Source organism: Microtus ochrogaster, chromosome 6 (assembly GCF_000317375.1).
Source record: "Microtus ochrogaster isolate Prairie Vole_2 chromosome 6, MicOch1.0, whole genome shotgun sequence".
Taxonomy (NCBI): Eukaryota; Metazoa; Chordata; class Mammalia; order Rodentia; family Cricetidae; genus Microtus; species Microtus ochrogaster.
In genome coordinates this window covers 49,436,332-49,456,106 of record NC_022013.1, presented here as the reverse complement: position 1 = coordinate 49,456,106, position 19,775 = coordinate 49,436,332, and the positions used below count along the sequence as shown (strand labels likewise).

General features: G+C 41.8%; 1 protein-coding gene across 1 annotated transcript in view; it reads left to right on the top strand.

Annotated features, from left to right (window-relative positions):
* Nr1d2 (nuclear receptor subfamily 1 group D member 2) overlaps positions 1-10,711 on the top strand; it is a 26,057-nt gene extending 15,346 nt beyond the window's left edge. Inside the window, exons 5-8 of the mRNA XM_005348560.3 lie at positions 825-1,453; positions 4,425-4,610; positions 6,495-6,705; positions 8,403-10,711. Coding sequence (XP_005348617.1) covers positions 825-1,453; positions 4,425-4,610; positions 6,495-6,705; positions 8,403-8,599 — 1,223 coding nt within the window. The 3' untranslated portion in view covers positions 8,600-10,711. The remainder of the gene's footprint in view (positions 1-824; positions 1,454-4,424; positions 4,611-6,494; positions 6,706-8,402) is intronic.
* The last annotated feature ends 9,064 nt before the right edge of the window (positions 10,712-19,775 follow it).

Below are 19,775 nucleotides of genomic sequence, written 5' to 3'. Positions count from 1 at the left end.
AGAGCCATCAGGGCTCCCTGACCTGTGGGAAGTCCAAGGATGGAAGCCCATTTCTTATTTAGATTTATTTACTTATGTATTTTTTTTGAGCTGTATGTGTTTATGTGTATATACATACCATACCATGTGGGCACCTAGTGTTTGCTGAGGACAGAAGATGGTGTCAGAGTCCCTGGAACTGGAGTTACAGATGATTAAGAGCCACCGTGTGGGTGATGAGATTGAATCCAGTCATTTGCAAGAACAGTGAGGGCTCCCTTCCAGCTCCTTTTTGCGTCATGTTTATTTTGTGTATGTATGTGGGCATGTGTGTAACTTCGCATACATGTGAAGGCCAGAAGACAGCTTTTGGGAGTTGTCCTTCCTGTGTGTCACCAGCTTGGGGACAGTACTTTTATCTGCTGAGTCATCTTCTCAGCTATCTTGGTCTTTTTAAAATTTTTTTTTGAGATGGGGTCTCGCAGTGTAGCCCTGGTTGTTCTTTGGTGTGTCTGTCTTTAGTAAGGTCCTGGTGTACTCTCCACTGTGGTGAATTATTTATTAGTTATTCATTAGTTATTATTTCCATGCTTCTAGAGGTTTTGCTTTGGAAATACCCAAGAAGTACATGTTTTCCTTCCCTGTTGTTTTGGGAGAGAAAACAATGGGAAGTTTTCTCTTCTGTCCTATTTCCTAAGACCAAATCTAGAAAAATTTAAGCCAAAGATATGTGTGACTTAAATAACAAGAGGCCATGGCTTTCAGAGGTAGTTTTATGTCATTATTTTAGATAAACAGAGCTTATTAATTAGAATGTAGATGCTAACTATCTTTTTCTTTGATAGCTGTTCGATTTGGCCGGATTCCTAAGCGTGAAAAACAGAGAATGCTAATTGAAATGCAAAGTGCAATGAAGACCATGATGAACAGCCAATTCAGTGGCCACCTGCAAAATGACACCTTAGCAGAGTGTCATGAACAGTCATCCCTAACAGCTCAGGAACAGCTACGGCCCAAGCCCCAGCTGGAGCAAGAAAACCTCAAAAGTTCTCCTCCTCCCTCTTCTGATTTTGCAAAAGAGGAAGTGATTGGCATGGTGACCAGAGCCCACAAGGATACCTTTCTCTATAATCAAGAGCATCGAGAAAACTCAGTTGAGAGCATGCCACTCCAGAGAGGAGAACGGATCCCCAGGAACATGGAGCAATATAATTTAAATCATGATCACTGTGGCAGCGGGCTTCACAGCCACTTTCCCTCTAGTGAGAGTCAACAGCATCTCAGTGGACAGTACAAAGGGAGGAACATAATGCATTACCCAAATGGGCATGCCATTTGTATTGCAAATGGACACTGTGTGAACTTCTCCAGTGCTTATACTCACAGAGTCTGTGATAGAGTTCCAGTAGATGGATTTTCTCATAATGAGAACAAGAATAGTTACCTGTGCAACACTGGAGGGAGGATGCATCTGGTATAGTGAAATCGATTCTTTGCTCGCCTTGTATCAAGGAAAGCTTGGAAGGTTTTCTTTTGGGGGTGGGGTGGTATGCCTACTTGGGAGTGGGTCAGAAAGCTCAATCAGGATTTCTAGAAACCTTTGTGTAGTATTTTTTAGTGGAATAATGTTAATAAGCAGTGTTTATAGAGTAACTTAATTTCATACAGCAATAGGTACAAGTTTGTGCTTTTATTACTACTGTAGGGTTAATTAAGATTTGTATAAAATATAATTTATACAGAATTAATTCTATAATTCTTGGAAATCTCTGGAAATTTATGTGTTCTGATCAATTAGTATTTCATTAGCTTTGGGATCTTTCTCAAAAGAGTTGATCTCTTTTAGCTTCTTTGATTTCTTTGGAGAGGGTTTTGTTCTTTGTGAGGACAGTCTTTTTTTTTTTTTTTTTGGCTTTTTTGAGACAGGGTTTCTCTGGTTTTGGAGCCTGTCCTGGAACTAGCTCTTGTAGACCAGGCCGGTCTTGAACCCACAGAGATCCACCTGCCTCAGCCTCCCAAGTGCTGGGATTAAAGGCGTGCGCCACCACCGCCTGACCAGGACAGTCTTGCTGTATTGACCAGACTGGCTTGAGCCCTTGGGTTCCAGTGATCTTATGGATCATTGGGATTTCAGGGTGCAGCACTGCTTAGCAGAGAGGTTTTTTAAAATCTCTTTACTTACAATGTAGAAAGAGCTTTGGAGATAGCTATTTTACGGTTTGAGAATTAAAGAATAATTTAATCGCCTAGTTTCTAAGATTTTATCCTTAGATAAGGTAATATTATTCATATCATTCAATTTTTTTTACATCAAATTCAACATTCTCCACAAAAATACAGTGTTTCTGTTCAGCCAGAATTTCATCAAAGCAGCAGTACTATGCCACTTCTAGTTTAAACCATGAGATCCTTTGATAGTGCTTGTATTGTTCAACTGCCAGGTAATGACATTATCTTTTTTTTTTCCATCTTAAAAATAGTTGATTCTATGCCAGTGTTAGTGTTCGGTTTTCTTTTGTCTCTTGCCAGTGTCTGAGTGTGACTCTGGAAGGTGCCCTTACACTTGGTTATGCTCGTCCTTAGCTTCTTACTTCAGACACTTGGGGACTTTTAGGTTCTGGTTTCATAGCAGTCTCCAGGCTTAAGAATCATCTCAATTTCTAGATTGCTGTGTTTAGTGGAAATTGGAATAAAGGTTAGTTTTAATAATAGACTATATGATACATGCTTCATGTTGCTTTAGTGTTTCTATAACTACTTTGACTTCCTTCAGTTCCTGTTGGGAAGGTGTACCTGGTATCCAGTCCCTTTGTTTCCTAACTGAGCAGTGGAGGTCCTTGGTCACCATTGTTAGTGAGATAAAGGACCAGTGACCCTCTTAAATGAGGGACCTTATGCTGCCTTTTTTTAGAGTGTGCAGTGTGTTTGTTTACTGAGATACAGAAGAGTTTTGAAGCAGGAAGTAAGTAGAAATTTATGACCTCACTTGTGTTTGGATAAGGCACTGAGCCTTTCTGAGGCTCCTACTCGTCTGAGGAAAGACTTAGGGACTGAGTGAGATGCAGCTCTAAATACCAGATTCCCAGATCATTGCACTTGGCCATAATAACCAGGGTGAGAAACACATGGGAAGATTTGTTCTCAAAACTTCATGCCTACGTGAGGTGGCAGCAGTGGTGTAAAGTACACTTAGGCCCTTGCAAGAGGGTTTTGAAATAGCTTGTTTTAGACAGTGCTTTTTCCTAGGTTACCCCTTAAACATCCATGGCTGTTTAAATTAGGTTACCTTAAGACTTTTTAAAGTATAATTGAGACAGAGTCTCCTGTGGTCCTGGCTGGACTGGGACTCAAAGATTTGCCTGCCTCTGCCTTTCTAGTGCTAAAGTTAAAGGTGTGTGTCATCACACTTGGTTTACAGGGCTGACTGGCTTGCTCATTCATTCATTGATTCATTGATTGATTGATTGATTCATTCATTCAGGCAAGGTCGTGTGTAGAGCCTTGACTTGTCTGGGACTGTGTAAATCAGGCTGCAACTTGTAGAGATGCACCTGCTTCTGCTTCCCTAGTAGTGGGATTAAAGGTGTGAGCCACTACTCATAGCTTTACAAGGCTATTTGTTTATTTAATTTATTATTAAAAGGGTTTCTCTGTGTAATAGCCCTGGGTGTCCTGGAACTCACTGTATAGACCAGGCTGGCTTCAAACTTACAGAGCTCTTTATGCCTCTGCCTACCAAGTGCTAGGATTAAAAGCATGTGCCACCACTGCCCTGCACAAGGCTTTTTAAATTTAAAGGATATGTGGTTTCTATTTTACTTAAAACATTTATTATTGTTTTTGTTTTGAGACAGGGTCTCACTGTATTCTTAAGGTTGACCTCAAACCCACTGTGTGTACCAATTGGCCTCCAACTCAAAATCTTCATGCCCTTGCCTCCCTTTTGCTGGGATTAAACTCATGTGCCACCACATCTGGCTATTTTTATTTTTAATTACGTGTGTGTATGAGTGTGGGTATGTGCACATGTGTGAAAGTGCTGGAGGAGGCTAGAGATGTTAGATCCCCTGAAGCCACAGCTAACAGGCAGTCATGAGCCTTGGACATGTGTGCTGGGAACTGAACTTGGGTCTTTGGAAGAGCAGTATTTACTGCTAAGTCATCTCCAGCCTGAATATGTGATCTATAAAGCCTCTGTTTTTAAAGTGTTTACCCACCTTACGTTGCTTAGGATTCACACATTTCCTTACTACCCTGACTTGTGTAACTGTATTTATTGCTGTGAGGTTTCCTTTGTTGAGGAGATGCACACAGAGAACGGGTAATTGGAGACCTTGCTTAAGTTAGGGAGTTTCTCATGTTGAGGTTTCTCATGATTGAGATGACACTTTGAGTTCTTTGTCACCCCTCACAATTGAAGAGTTTTTCTGTTTCCTGTAAATTAGGTTTGTCCTATGAGCAAGTCTCCATATGTGGATCCTCAGAAATCTGGGCATGAAGTCTGGGAAGAATTTTCAATGAGTTTCACACCGGCAGTGAAGGAAGTGGTGGAATTTGCGAAACGCATTCCCGGGTTCCGAGATCTGTCTCAACATGATCAGGTCAACCTTTTAAAAGCTGGCACTTTTGAGGTAGGTTTTGTTTATTCTGACTGTTGACCCAAAGCCCACCTGCCTACCTTGTTTTTTTTTTTTTTGTTGTTGTTTTCTTTTCTAAATAAATGTTTATAGTTCAGAGTCTCTAACAAAGCAATGACTCTCCAAGGGCTCTGAAGAAAGGATAGGTGCATTGAGCTTCTTGGGACAGGAAGTGTTGAACTCCACCCAGCATGTGAGTTCCAAATTCTCGTGGTGGTTTTAGGTGTAGTTTTACTGGTTTTTTGTTTAGTGTTAGACGCTTAAAAGCTGAGTCTGGTGTTTAATACATTCAATACAGAAGAATGGGCTGGGTTTGGTGGTGCATGCCTTTAGTCTCTGCTTTCAGAAGGCAGAGGCAGAACCAGGTGGATCTCTTGAGTTCCAGGAAAGCCAGGTTACATGAGGCTCTGTGTCTCCAAAACACACACCAAAATCTGAGAAAGGAGACTAGAATAGGGTTTTACTTTGAGGAGATTGTAGGCTTTTTAGGGGCTCAGTAGATACCCTTTTGCTGCCCTTTCTAGAGTTCTTGACTGCTTGTTTTCATCATTGTTTTTGAGGAAGAGTCTGTGTAGCCTAGAATGCCTCAAATGCTGTAGGTACCATCTCTGCCTCCTACTTGGTAGAGTTAGAGGTGTGCCATGATGCTCTGCTTTCCCCACTCTCCATTTCAGCATCTCTGGCAGAGATGCTTTGTTTCTGCACTTGGACTGCCATGGCTGCCTGTTGTGTAGGTGGGCTGGCAACTGGTGGCTTCTAGGTGGGAGCTCTGAAATATGAGGGACAGTAAGAAGTGAACATCTAGTGGCCACACTTCTGAACTCTGAGCAGTGTGAGAATAGACCAAACATATATTGACTATCCCCTGGTGAGTCCTACATAACTAAACTGTAAGGTACTCTTGGTGTTAAGTGCTGACCACAGAAGCTTTTGCGTCAGGCTCTGCTTCCTAGGCCGCCTGAACTAGAACATAGAAGCACCATTTTGATAATAAACCATCCATAGAGTAATCGAGTAGCAACAAAGGTTGGGCCTTTCAGTGTAAAGGAATACAGTGAGACCTAAGTTGTCAAGTCAAAAGGAAGTCAGAGGTTGACTCAGATTTGGCTTGGGAGAGGAACTTGTGACCCAGAGAGGTGAAGAGACTTTTGGACTTCAACATGGGTCCTGGGCTTCAAGATTTATGTTTCTTCCACCTTCTGACTATTCTCCAAAGCAATTGGTACGATTATCACAGGAGATATCACTTCTTTTAAATTGAGCAATCCACCTTTGCTTAGGGCCTTATAGAAGAAAGTGCAGTGCATCTTCCCTTGTAAAAGAGACATAGACAGTAATAGTGTCAGAGAGTGGGTGGGGGGAATGCCTTAGTTGTGAGATAGAGGCATTGACTGGCTTGAGTCACTTGCTGTGATGGCTGTCTTAGGTGTAGACTCTGGGTCTAAGTAGAGCTTGTGTGCTGTTTTCCTTGGCTGCCTTTGGTATTTTGAGTGATACTCCGTTGAAATAGGATTTCCCTCAGGGCATAGAGAGAAACCTGAAACATGCTTGGGACCCTGAAGAGTTTCTTAAATACCTTTGGTCAGACTCCATTTATTAGTTCATTGTTCACTTTAATTTTATATTTGCATTTCTGAATGTTTGCTTATAGGGGTTCAGTCTTTAACAACTTGTCATTGCTATCTAGACTTTCTTCTGATGTTGGGATATTTATTGCTTTTGTGGAGAGTTTGCCTTTAAAGTGGTTCTCGATATAAATTCAGTTTCTCCTTTATAAAGTTTCTTTTATAGGTAGATGTTTCTTAACTGACATGAATAGTTACATCTTAGTTTTCTGAATGAACTTCTCTAAATACGTTTGAATTTTCTGCCTTCCAGGTTCTGATGGTACGATTTGCTTCATTATTTGATGCAAAGGAGCGGACTGTCACCTTTCTAAGTGGGAAGAAGTACAGTGTGGATGACCTGCACTCAATGGGAGCAGGGGATCTACTCAGCTCTATGTTTGAGTTTAGTGAGAAGCTGAATGCCCTCCAGCTCAGTGATGAGGAGATGAGCTTGTTCACAGCGGTGGTTCTGGTATCTGCAGGTAAGCAGGCTGGCTCAAGTCTTCATCCTCTGTGCCTCAGATTCTACACCCTGTCAGAAAAAAGGGTTGTCTAATGTGAACTGACTATGGGGTTACTTGCTGTTTGAATTGAGTGACAGGATGTCTGAGTCCTTACGTGGTGTTTCTTCATGACTCACAGTGATGTTCCCAGTTTCTCTGGCACCTTTCATCTAGGTTAACAAGTTCCTCGCAAGGTATCTCATTCAGATAGTAGCCATTAAGGTGCACGTTGCCCCTCTCCACGGCCACATTTTATTTTTTATATGGAAACCAGTAAGTCTAGCCCTCCTGTTTTCTTTTTTCTTTTTCTTTTTTTGTTTTTCAAGACAGGGTTTCTCTGTGGCTTTGGAGCCTGTCCTGGAACTAGCTCTTGTAGACCAGGCTGGTCTGGAACTCACAGAGATCTGCCTGCCTCTGCCTCCCGAGTGCTGGGATTAAAGACGTGCACCCGGCAACCAGCCCTCCTGTTTTCTCTTCAGCACAGTGGCTGTACCTTAACCTACTGCTATTTCATCCAGCAATTATGACTCTGTTACCGGGCTGCTTTTCTGGTAGAGTCCTGTAGCCTGATGGGAGTTCTGTCCCTGCAGGCATTAGTTCTGCTGCTGCTGCTGCTGCTAAAGATAGCTTTAACTAAATCTCTATCGTTCCTTTTATAAATAGTTTCAAGATTCAAACGCTGGGGTGAAAACCTGCTAGCTCAGAGAGGTTGAGTAGCACCTAGCTAACATCTTCTCCTTGCTGCCATCTACTTCTGGTGCATCTCTATCTTCCAGGTGCCCTCTATGCTCTATGATTACTTTCTGTCAACTAGTTGCTAATTCAGCCTCCAGACCCAAGGTTAATTTTGTTTAAGTAATACAAATGCTAACTTGCAATTCACAGTGTGATTGAGTATTCCCTCCACACCCTCTCAAGAAGGGACAGTACGAGGTGTGAATAGTAGAGTAGGGACTCTACTGGGCATGGAGGTGGGGATGTGGTCCATACGTGGTAAGGGATATCTCTGCACTACATTATTTTATCTTGCCAGTTAGAAGTAGGGAAGTTAGCATCCAGTTTAAGTGCTGAGAAACTCTGGATTGGAGAGATGGCTCAGCAGTAAAGAACAATGGTTGCTCTTCCAGAGAACTAGGTTGATTCCTAGTATTAATGCAGTGGCTCACAACCATCTGTAACTCCAGTTCAAGGGGATCCAGTGGGTCTTCTGGACTCCTCAGCGTCAGGCATGCAGATGGTGCACAGACATACTTGCAAGCAACCCATATACATTAGAAAAAAAGAAAAATCAAAACTCTAAACTTGTTTGAACAAAATTCCAACTACTAAAGAATTCTGATTTACCAAATATGAGATACATGCAGAATAAGCAAAAATATTTCATTGAAAATTCTTTTTTTTTTTTTTTTTTTTAATTTGAGGTAGGGTATCTTTGTTGTTCTGGAACTTGCTTAGTAGTCTAGCCTAGGCTTGAACTCAGAGATTCACTTGCCTCTGCGTCTCAGGTGCTGGAGTTATGTGCTACCATGCCTGGCTGAGAATTTTTACAGTTTTAAGTTTGTGTTTATGATAGTATATAAAACCCTATTTTGAATTTGGTGCTGATCAGTAAGTAAGAATATTTATTGCTAATATGTCCTTCCCTTCACACGTCTTTTTTCCTTACTTCCCATTAGATCGGTCTGGAATTGAAAATGTCAACTCAGTGGAAGCTTTGCAAGAAACGCTCATCCGTGCACTAAGGACCTTAATAATGAAAAACCATCCCAATGAAGCCTCCATTTTTACAAAATTACTTCTAAAGTTGCCAGATCTTCGATCTTTAAACAACATGCACTCTGAGGAACTCTTGGCCTTTAAAGTTCACCCGTAAGGCCTTGGGGTGTGAACTGATGCTAACTGTACATTTTGTGCTAATATGCTTATTTATATGTGTATACCATATGTGGAATTAGAAAAGACCTTAGACAGTGCCAGGTCCTGGGCTGTCTCTGTAGTCAGTTACCAGTAGCTGTTTGGATGAGAACTCTATTGCCGTGTTAGACATTGGCTCTTGCTCCCCTGTAGACCAATCAGCTGTGTTGTACTTAGATTGGAGAAGTAACACTGAGTTATAATCACACTGAATGTTAGACTTTTTCATCTGCCAAAGCCAAAATACCATTTGATCTCCCTGTCGTATAAATCTAACACACATTGCAGATACAGGAGGACTTAGACATTAGCCCTGTATACTGAGAATCCTGCTGTCCCACAAGACTGAAATGTGGTAAGGGAGATTGAAAGCCAAGAGGTCTTACGTGTTTGGATTTTGCTTTACCACTGTCAAAGTGCATGGTCTTGGTAGTCCCTGGGTTGTGGAAAATGATAATTGATAGTATCCCGTCTCATAGAGATACTGAAAAATATCCATGAAGAATATTACCTCTTGGGAGATAGGCACTATGTAAATAAGGTAAAGTTTTTATTATAATTGCTCATAATATTCTTGTCTTATTTCTAAGCATTTCTTGGAAACTTGTTTGACAGTCCACACCAATCTGTTCAGGGTTCCTGCTCAAGTGGGGAACCCTACTGATAAACACATATTCCAGGTTTATGAACACCTCAGATAGTATGTGTACATAGTGTGTATGTGAATATAATTATATATAAAATCTTACTTCACAATATTTTAAACTGTGAAGAACTTTATCATACAATAAACTTAAACAAGAGGTGTCAAGGACCCAAATTAGGTGCGTTTTACCTGCTGCTGCTGATGTATAACCTTTGCTTTACAATCTTTAGGTGGTAGAATACTGAAATTATGCTCTTTTTGTTTAAGCAACATTTAATGTAAAAATGTGATGGGCAGTCAGATCCAGATTTCAGAAAAGGACTTGTAGAATAGTACATCTTTGGTGCAGAGCCTGCAGGTAAAGGTACTAAGTGTTTCTGAGCATTTCAGCTTTGTCCCTGTGCTGATAGAGGTGGTATTGCTGCCTTTTACCTGCTGCGGGTGAATGGAAGATTGGAATTCTATGTGGAGGATGGAGTTTTGTTTAAGGAAACTTCATTACTCTGTTGGCACGTCTGTGCCAAGTCCAGTTTTCTTCTTTCCCTAAATAACACTCTAGGGATTTTGTCAAATTAGGTATAATACGATTGGAAAAATGGGTGACCTACATACAGGATTAAAGCTCATGGTAGGAAAGATAGCCAAAGTCGAAGATTCCTGAACATTTTTCCCTCCTGGAAAATAGCAATTAATCATATTTTTTGGGTAAAATGACTTTCTGTATAATGTTCGGATTGTGTAATTGTAAAGATGTTAAGAGTATGCTTTACTATTTGAAGCCTGTTACTTTTGTGACATGTAATCAAAATGCCTTATTTTGTTGTCTTAACTTGTTGCTGAATTTCTGTGGCACAGTTAAGAGAGCTTGAAAAAGATAAACCCTTGTTATCAAAGAGGAAAGCTGATGGTGTGTCTGTCATACAGTAGGGACCATAACTGCTGTTTACCTTCAGTGGGTATGGCTTTCATGGGATATATAACTAGGTTTTGTGAATCCTTTACGTTAGCATTATCCTTTTATATTTTTTTTCTAGAATAAACAAATGCATAGTTTTCTTCTGTGGGGGATAGAGAGCTTTTTGAAGTAATACTGAAAACCTCAAAGATTATGTTGATTCATCATTTTTGCCTTTGATGTAAGTGTCTTTATAACATGTATCTTTAAAGTAGTTAAGTCTTTGGGAATATGTAACTAGAACTGTTAGTATTGCTTGTAATGCTTTAGTTAGGGTTCGTATATACATGTGCACACCTGAATATAAGCATGTAGATTTGCATTTTGTCTCGTAAACTTTTATTTCAATAAATTCTTCCTGTAGTAGTGGGAAACAAAAATCCATAGTTCATATGCCACATGTAGTATTTCTGTATTTGAAAACTGCCCAAATACGAGCGTTTTAATTCTAAATTAAACTAGCAGCCTAATACAAGCACACCCTTTGATTGAGTCATGGTTAAACAATTGACATCAGCCAGATATAGGGAACTTCTGAGTCAGTGGGACACTGTTGATAATTAATAATGTACTGTATGAATTAAGTGATGTGTAAACTCTGACTTTATGGTTCAAGGTTAAAATATGGGCATTATCTCACCTGACTGGCATTATAGATGAACTTTTTTTTTTTTTCTGTGCTTTTAGTGTGTCTTTATGTGATCTGAGAGAATTCCAGCTTTCAGAGAGTGGTAGCTGAGGGAAAGGAGATACATTTTGGGATAGTTTGTTCTCATGGTGATGGTTTAATTGCAGATTAAAAAGTTTGAAGAGTATTTCAGTAGATTAGTGTATAGATTTTATATCTAAATTCTAAGAACCGTTGTGATTGGGTCAGAACTGATGTGTGTTATGTGAACATTGCAAGGCAGAACTGTGAGAGGAGCTCAGATAGATGTATTCCTGTGCACGGAGCAAACACCTGTCTCAATTGTTCATTCTCTTTTTGCAATATAAAGTTTGCTGAATGTATAAGAAAAGAGTTTATTGTTTTGCTCTCTGTTCCCCTAGCAGACCCAATCCCTCAGGCTCACCCCTAGTGCTGCAACAGAACTCCAGCTGCAGCCTCCCTTTCCCCCATCCACACTTCCTGTAGATTTCACAGAACATCTTTTCCTACACTCCTTCCCTCAATTGTATCCGAGCCCACAGCTCAGGCTGTAGGCTGCTTGTAGACTTTCTCTGCTCTTTCTGTTTCCTCAGCAGACCCAATCCGTCAGGCTCATCCTAGCTGCAGCCTTCCTTCCTCCCTGTCTGTGCTTCCTGTGGATCCCAGATAGCATCCCATCCTGAACTCCCAGAAATCAAAGTCTACACCTATAATCACCCTAAACCCAGATGCTTAAGGATAAGTTTCCACCAGAACCCAGCTGTTGTGCCACAGCGGGCCCCAACAGCTGAAGCGCACACAGACTTTAAAACCACCTATATGAAGGTGATAGAGGTCTTTAAAGAGGAAATGAATAAATCCCTTAAAGCTGGGAAAACACAGCATTTAGACAAAGTGAGTAAATACCTTAAAGCCAAGAAAAACAGTTGAAGAAAACAAATTCTTTCAAGACCTGGAAGTGGAAATAGAGGCAATAAATAAAACACAAACTGAGGGACTTGTGGAAATGAAAAATTTAAGAATTTGAGCAGGGACTATAGAAGCAAACTTCACCAACTGAATATAAGATAGAAGAGAGAATCTAAGACATTGAAATATATGATAGAAGACTGTCATATTGACTAAAGAAAATGTTAAATTTAAAAGTTTCCTGATGCAAAACATCCAGCATATCTGGTACACTATAAAATGACCAAACTTAAGACTATTAGAATTAGCATAAAGAGAATTCCTGCTCAAAGCTCAGAAAATATTTTCGGCACAATCAGAAGAAAATTTTCCTAACCTTAAAAAGGAGATGCTCATAAAGGTACAAGAAGCATACAGAACACTGAGTGGATTGGGCCAGAAAAGAAAGTCTCCTGGCCACACAATAATAAAAGTTAAATGTACAGAACAAAGCAAAATTACAAAAAGCTGCAAGGGAAAAAGAGCAAGTAACATAAAGGCAGGCCAATTAGAATTATACTTCTCAATGGAGACTCTATAATAAGCCAGAAGGGTTTGTGCAAATGTGTTCAGAGTCCACAGATGCCAGTCCAGACTACTATACCCAGCCAAAGTTTAAATCACCATAGATGGGGTAAATAAGATACTCCATGTTAAAGTCTATTTTTTTATTATTATTATTTTTTCTTTTTCGAGACAGGGTTTCTCTGTCGTTTTGGAGCCTGTCCTGGAACTAGCTCTTGTAGACCAGGCTGGTCTCGAACTCACAGAGATCCGTCTGCCTCTGCCTCCCGAGTGCTGGGATTAAAGGCGTGCGCCACCACCGCCCGGCTTAAAGTCAATTTTAAACAATATCAATGAATACAGGAGGTGGTAGATGGTAAACTCGCACCTAAGGAGGTTAGCTATACCCATAACACCGGAAATAATCACACTAGCAAAACCAAAAGAGGAGAAGCATATGCATACCTACCACTACCACAACCAAGTAGGAACAGGAATCAACAATCTTTGGTATCTCAATATCAATGGTCTCAATTCTCCAGTAAAAAGACTCATACTAACAGAGTGGATGCAACAACCATTCAGCCTGTTCCATTCAAGAAACACCTCAACACCAAGGATGGATACTACTTCAGGGTGAAGGGTTGGAAAAAGATCACCCAAGCAAGTGGACCTAAGAAGCGAGCATTTTTAGTATCTAAGAAAATAGACTTCAAAACTAGTAAGAGATGGGGAAGGATACTACATACTAATTAAAGGAAAATTCCACCAGAGTGACATTTCATTTCTTAGTATCTATACCCCAAACACAAGAGCATCCACTTTTGTAAAAGAAACACTACTATATCCTAAATCACACACTGATAGTGGGAGACTTTAACACCCTATTCTCATCAATGGGCGGGTCATCCAGACAAAAGTTGAACATAAATACTGGAGCTAGCAGACTAAACCAAATGAACCTAATAGATATTTGACCCAAACACAAAAGCATATAACTTCTCAGTACATTATAGAACTTTGTCCAAAACTGACCACATACTCAGTTACAAAGCAAGTCTCAACAGACACAAGAAGTTTGAAGTAATTCCTTGCCTCCTGTCAGACCACTGCAGACTAAGGATTGATATCAACAACAGAAACAACAGAAAGCTTACCAACTCATGGAAACTGAACAGCTCTACTGAAAAATGGGTCAAGACAAATTAAAAACTGTCTAGAATTAAATGAAAATGAATCAAAGCTTACCAAAACTTATGGGACACATGAAATTGGTGCTATGAGTGAAGTTCATAGCACTTTGTGCCTACATAAAAAAATGAGATATCAAAACCCTGTCTCGAAAAAAACCAAAAAAAAAAATGAGATATGCTAGTAACACAACTGAAAGCTCTAGAACAAAAAAGTAAATATTCAAGAGGAGTAGATGGCAAGAAATGGTCAAATGCAGGACTGAAATCAGTAAAATAGAAACAGAACAATACAGGGAATCAATGAAACAGGTGGTTTTTTTGAGAAGATCAACAAGATAAACCCTATTCAGACTAATTAAAAGAGATACAAATTGATAAAATCAGAAATGAAAAGGGGAGCATAACAGTAGAGACCAAGGAAATTCAGAGACTCATAAGGACATATTTTAAAAACATACTCCACAAAAATTGGGAAATCTAAAAGAAATGAGTAATTAACTCCATAGGTACTACTTTATCCAAGTTAACTCAAGGTCAGATAAATCATTTTAAATAGCCCTATAACCCCTAGTGAAATAGAAGCTGTCTTCTACAAAACAAAGAGCAAACAAACAAAAAACAACCCAGGGCAAGATGGTTTTAGTACAGAAGTCTACCAGACTTTCAAAGAAGAGCTAATAACCAGTACTACTCAAATTATTCTAGAAAATAGAAACGAAATATTGCCCAATTTGAGGCCACAATCACCCTAACACACCCACTCTGACAGTTAGAACTTCCACGAAAACACCAAGCTAACAGCTGTAACATACACAGAGGGCCTGGTGCAGATCTGTGCAGGCTCTGTGTTTGTTGATTCAGTCTCTGTAAGCCCATAAAGAACTCTAGAAGCTACATACCAGAAAACCAAATAACCCAATTAAAAAGTGGGGTACAGGGGACTGGAGAGATGGCTCAGTGGTTAAGAGCATTGCCTGCTCTTCCAAAGGTTCTGAGTTCAATTCCCAGCAACCACATGGTGGCTCACAACCATCTTTAATAAGGTCTGGTGCCCTCTTCTGGCCTACAGACATACACACAGAAATTTGTATACATAATAAAGAAATAAATAAAAAAAATAAAAAAAAGTGGGGTACAGATCTAAACAATTCTCAAAAGAGGAATTTTAAATGACTGAGAAACACTTAAAGAAGTGTTCAACACCTTTAGCAGGGACATGTAAATCAAAATGATTGTGAGATTTTATCTTATACCTGTATGAATGGCTAAGATCAAAATCACAAATACCAGCTCACACAGGACTGTGGAGTAAGGGGAAAACTCCTCCATTGCTGCTGGGAGTACAAATTGTACAGCCCCCATGGAAATTTATATGGCAGTTCCTCAGAAAATTGAGACTTGATCTGCTTCAAGAACCAGCTACACCACTCTTAGTTGCACAACCAAAGGATGCTCCATTCTACCAGAAGGACATGTGCTCAACCAGGTTTATTGCAACTTTATTCATAATAGCCAGAAGCTGGAAACAGCCTAGATGTCCCTAAATGGATAAAGAAAATGTGGTGCATTTACATAATGGAGTATTACTCAAGTGTTAAAAACAATGACACTAAATTTGTAAGCAAATTTCATGGAACTTGAAAAAAAATCATCCTGAGTGAGGAAACCCAAACATAGAAAGACAAATGGGGTATTATTCACATGTAAGTGGACATTTGCCATTAAGTAAATGATAACCAACTATAATCCACAGACTCAGCAGGATTAGGTCAAGGAGGGTGCTGGGGTGGGAGGGAAGCATGGGAGGGAGAAATAGATTCTGTGGGTGGACTTGGGATGGGAGTAGGAGGGATCAGGTAGGGTTGGAGATGGGATGGGGGAGAATTCAAGGAGAGACAGCAGGAATTGGGGGACATTTGGAGGGTGGTGTGGAAACCCATTTGCAATGGAAACTTCCTCAAATCTATGAGGGTGACCCTAGTGAGGACTCCTAGTAATGGGGTATAGAAAGTCTGACTGAACTAGTTGTTTCTTGTAGCCAGGCAAGTCTCCCAGCGGTGGAACTGGGTTACATTTGGTTGAGCTGTTGGCCAAGGGGATCCCTAAGCGGCCCAGACTGATGCTAGGACAGAGGGTCACTCTCTGAAAACTGACAGCAGGGGCCCATTGCCAAGGACAACATCCACATGGCTCATTGGGCAGAGAGCTTGATCTGGTGCCTGCATGGAGCCTTCATCCCTAGTTCTAGTCTCTGTGGTATGGGAAGGTACTCTGCAGACTATAGGAAGAGAGACCTGGACACCAACCCAGCCACAAACCTTCCATCTATTGGGGCAATGGTGGCATAGAACTTGTGGGAGGGGCCAGTCAATGTCTGATTAAACTTGAGGCCCACTCCATGGGAGGGAGCCCATGCCCAACACTGCTTGGATGACGAGAATGGGTAACCCAGAGACCTATGGTAGAACCAAAAAAACTGGTCTAAAAAAATTAATGAAATGATTTTTAATGATATTCTGCTATACTCATAGATGGGTACTTTGTCCAGTCATCAGCAGAGAGGCTTCCTCAGGCAGCAGATGGGAGCAGAAACAAACCCACAGCTAGACATTATTAGGTGAGGAAGTCTAAATTGGAGGTTCAGGGAACCCCAAGGAAGAGAAGGTGGAAAGATCGTAGGAGTTAGAGGGATGGAGGACACCAAGAGAGTATGACTTCCTCAATCCACCAAGCAGAGCACTTAGGAATTGTGGCATATTTTTGTTTGTTTGTTTGTTTGTTAATTTTTTTTTTTTTTGGTTTTTTGAGACAGGGTTTCTCTGTGGTTTTGGAGCCTGTCCTGGAACTAGCTCTTGTAGACCAGGCTGGTCTCGAACTCACAGAGATCTGCCTACCTCTGCCTCCCGAGTGCTGGGATTAAAGGCGTGCGCCACCAACGCCCGGCTTAATTTTTTTTTTTTTTTGAGCCAAGGTTTCTCTGTAGCTTTGATGCCTGTCCTGGTACTAGCTCTTGTAGACCAGGCTGGCCTCAAACTCACAGAGATCCCGCCTGCCTCTGCCTCCCGAATGCTGGGATTAAGGCGTGCACCACCACCGCCCAGCTGAATTGTGGCATATTTTGATTGTATCTGATGCTCCTGACTGCCAACAAAGTTTACCTTGAATCAGAGGATGGAGTTAACTACTAGCTGACCAGAATGTGCCATAAAGGTTTTGGAGGACCCAGGACATATAGAGAGACACAGGAAGTAGTAGTAGGAAGGGGTTTGGAAAGATTCGCAGCCCTTTTGTATGGAGGAAGGAGAGAGAGGAGGTAACTGGTGACTTCTCTGCTGCTTCTCTGATCAAACAGTTTTCACCCCAATAGCTGACTCCTGAGTTTTATTTAATAATAGAACAATATAAATAATTGCTTGACTTCTGGGCTCACAGCGACTGAATCAACAAACACAGAGCCTGCACAAATCTGCACCAGGCCCTCTGTGTATATGCTATGGCTGTTAGCTTGATGTTTTGGTGGGACTTCTAATAGTGGGGAGCCCTGTGCCTCTGACTCTTTGGCCTGCTCTTAGGACTCTTTTTTTTTTTTTTTTTTGGTTTTTCGAGACAGGGTTTCTCTGTGGTTTTGGAGCCTGTCCTGGAACTCTCTTTGTAGACCAGGCTGGCCTCGAATTCACAGAGATCCACCTGCCTCTGCCTCCCGAGTGCTGGGATTAAAGGCGTGCGCCACCACCGCCCGGCTCTTAGGACTCTTTTCCTCCTGTTGGATAACCTACATATGAGGGCTTTTTCCTTGTCTTATTGTATTTCTGTTGTTGTGTTGAGTTGTTGTCTTGGAGGCCTGCTGTTTTCTGAAGGGAGACAGAGTGGGGACCGTTACCGAAAGCTACAGCTGATCAAAAGGCAGAGTTGTGGCGCGAGCCCAGTCCCAGTGGGTTTAAATACAAAACAACTCTCCACACTGAAGGCCCAGAGAACGCTGTGGAAGAGGGGATGGCAAGATTGTTAAGAGGCAAGACACCAGGGAGTTTGGCAGTGCGATCGTGTCACCAAAGGATGTCAGAAGCTACACTTGGAAATTCTCACCAACACGAGTGCCTAAACATGCGTTAACAAGGAAAACAGTAGACAAGCCAGAGTGGGTGGTGATAAGCCCAGGAGGCCTCAACCCCAAACATGAAACTACAGGCAAACTAGGGAATGCCAGAAATGGGAGAACTAGGTTTCTCCAGGGAAATGCACACCAATGGATTATCTAATACCAATGATCAGCCCTAAGCACACATAACACTGTATAGACCGAGCAGGTTGTATATATGAAAAAAGAGGCCACGACGTCGAAGGAGAGCAAGGAGAGGTGTATGGCAGAGCTTAGAGGGCAGGGACAGAAGGGGAATGATGTAATTATAAACTCTAAAAGACCCACTAAAGCCAAAACCAAACACGCAGAGAAGCCCGCTCCTAGAAAGTTATTGAGAAGACTCTCTACTTTCTCCAGATGGAAAGAATAGTTCCAGCCGGAGCTGTACCTCTATGGAGGCGTGGCATCATTTATCTTTCCTGTTTTACGGAAACACCTACTGAGGTGGCCTCAGAGGTACTTTCCTGACCATCAGCCCCGCACAGTCCACTTAATTCGTAACCCCTGTGGGCTGCAAACCCTGGGCTGTCCAGCTGTAGGCACGGGGGCTGAGATCAAGAGCTCATCCCACGACGGCAATTGCATGCAAGTGTTTTCAAGTGGAGACTGTTCTCTATTTAAAAAAAAAATAGAAGAAAACCTTTCACCCCATATGTTACAAACAATTCAGTAAAAGGCATGAGAGCTGGCTAATTACAAGTTGAGCATGGTGCATGGTGTAGTTAAATCCGCTTTTATTAGGAACTGGAATATGCCAACACGGTGCTAGTCCTTGTTAAGCTCACGGGGAAGGCTGCACCCAGCTGACTGGGTAGAAAGATGAGAGGTTTGTAAGATGTCTAAACAGTGACATTTCAGTTTTTTTTAACCTTAATCTTCATGGTTTATGACAAACTTTAAAACTTTAAAAGCCTCCCGTGCAGGCTTGAGACAAGGAGAGAGAAGGCAGGCTGGCCAGAAGGACATCATCCGAACCATGGCTCCATGGCTCCCATCACAACCTCAGTGGACCCACACACATCTGTGCATGGCTGTTTCTAACCGAGGTTCACAATAGCCCCAGGTCACAGTGATCACAAGCAGAGGAGCAGAGGAGCCGATGTCCTCTTAACCCACAAGGTGTCTGTGAACCTTACGTCCACGGCCCGGTGCTGCTGGCTGAGGAAAACCTGCTTTTCCAGCATTCCCAGGGAAAGCAGCAGCTGGCTTCCAGAACCGGGTTCTTCACACGTCCTTCTGGTAACAAGCAGACCAGATCAGCCAGTGAACACCGTGTACTGTGTAAACAGTTCATATAGTGTCTAAAAAAACGTCAAGGCCAGCCTGCACAGAGAGACGTCCACGAGGCGCCACCATAGAAAGCAAAGCATTCACATTCCAGTTGGTAGATAAGGATGTGAAGTCAGAAGGAGTGGTATCAGGACGGCCACACCAGCAAGTGCTTCAGGGCACATAACCTAGCATCCCGTGGTAGCTCGTGACCACCTGTACTCCAGTGGGAATGCACAGGCACTGCACACACACACACACACACACACACACACACACACACACACACACACACACACACACACACACACACACACACACACACGGCGCACGTATATACACACAGGCGTAACACTCATGAAGTAAAAATCTAAAAATGTAAGCAAGTGGACTGGGGTTCAGATCCCTAGAACCCACTTAAATGCCAGGTAGGCATGGAGGCTCACCTGTAATTTGAGACTCAGAAGGCAAAGACAGGGGATTTCCCTAGAAAAGCTTGCTAGCAAGACACCTGGTGAGCTCTGGGTTTGCTGGACAGACCCTGCCTCAAATAAGAAAGTAGAAGAGAGATTGAAGAGGAATCCTGCTTTGGCCTGATACATACATGCAGACATGAATGTACACACATTCGTTCCCACTCGTGTACACCAATTTTAGCAACAGGGAGAAAAGGCTTGAATGGCGAGTACTTGGCTGGGCTTTTCACAAAAGGAGGCCCGCTATCAAGGAGTCAACCCTATGGGCTGCTAAGGCTAGGGCAGCGCTAATTGTTAATTCTCAGTTTCCCAGCAGGCGGCGCTCCAGCACCAGGGAATTCATTGCGGGTTACA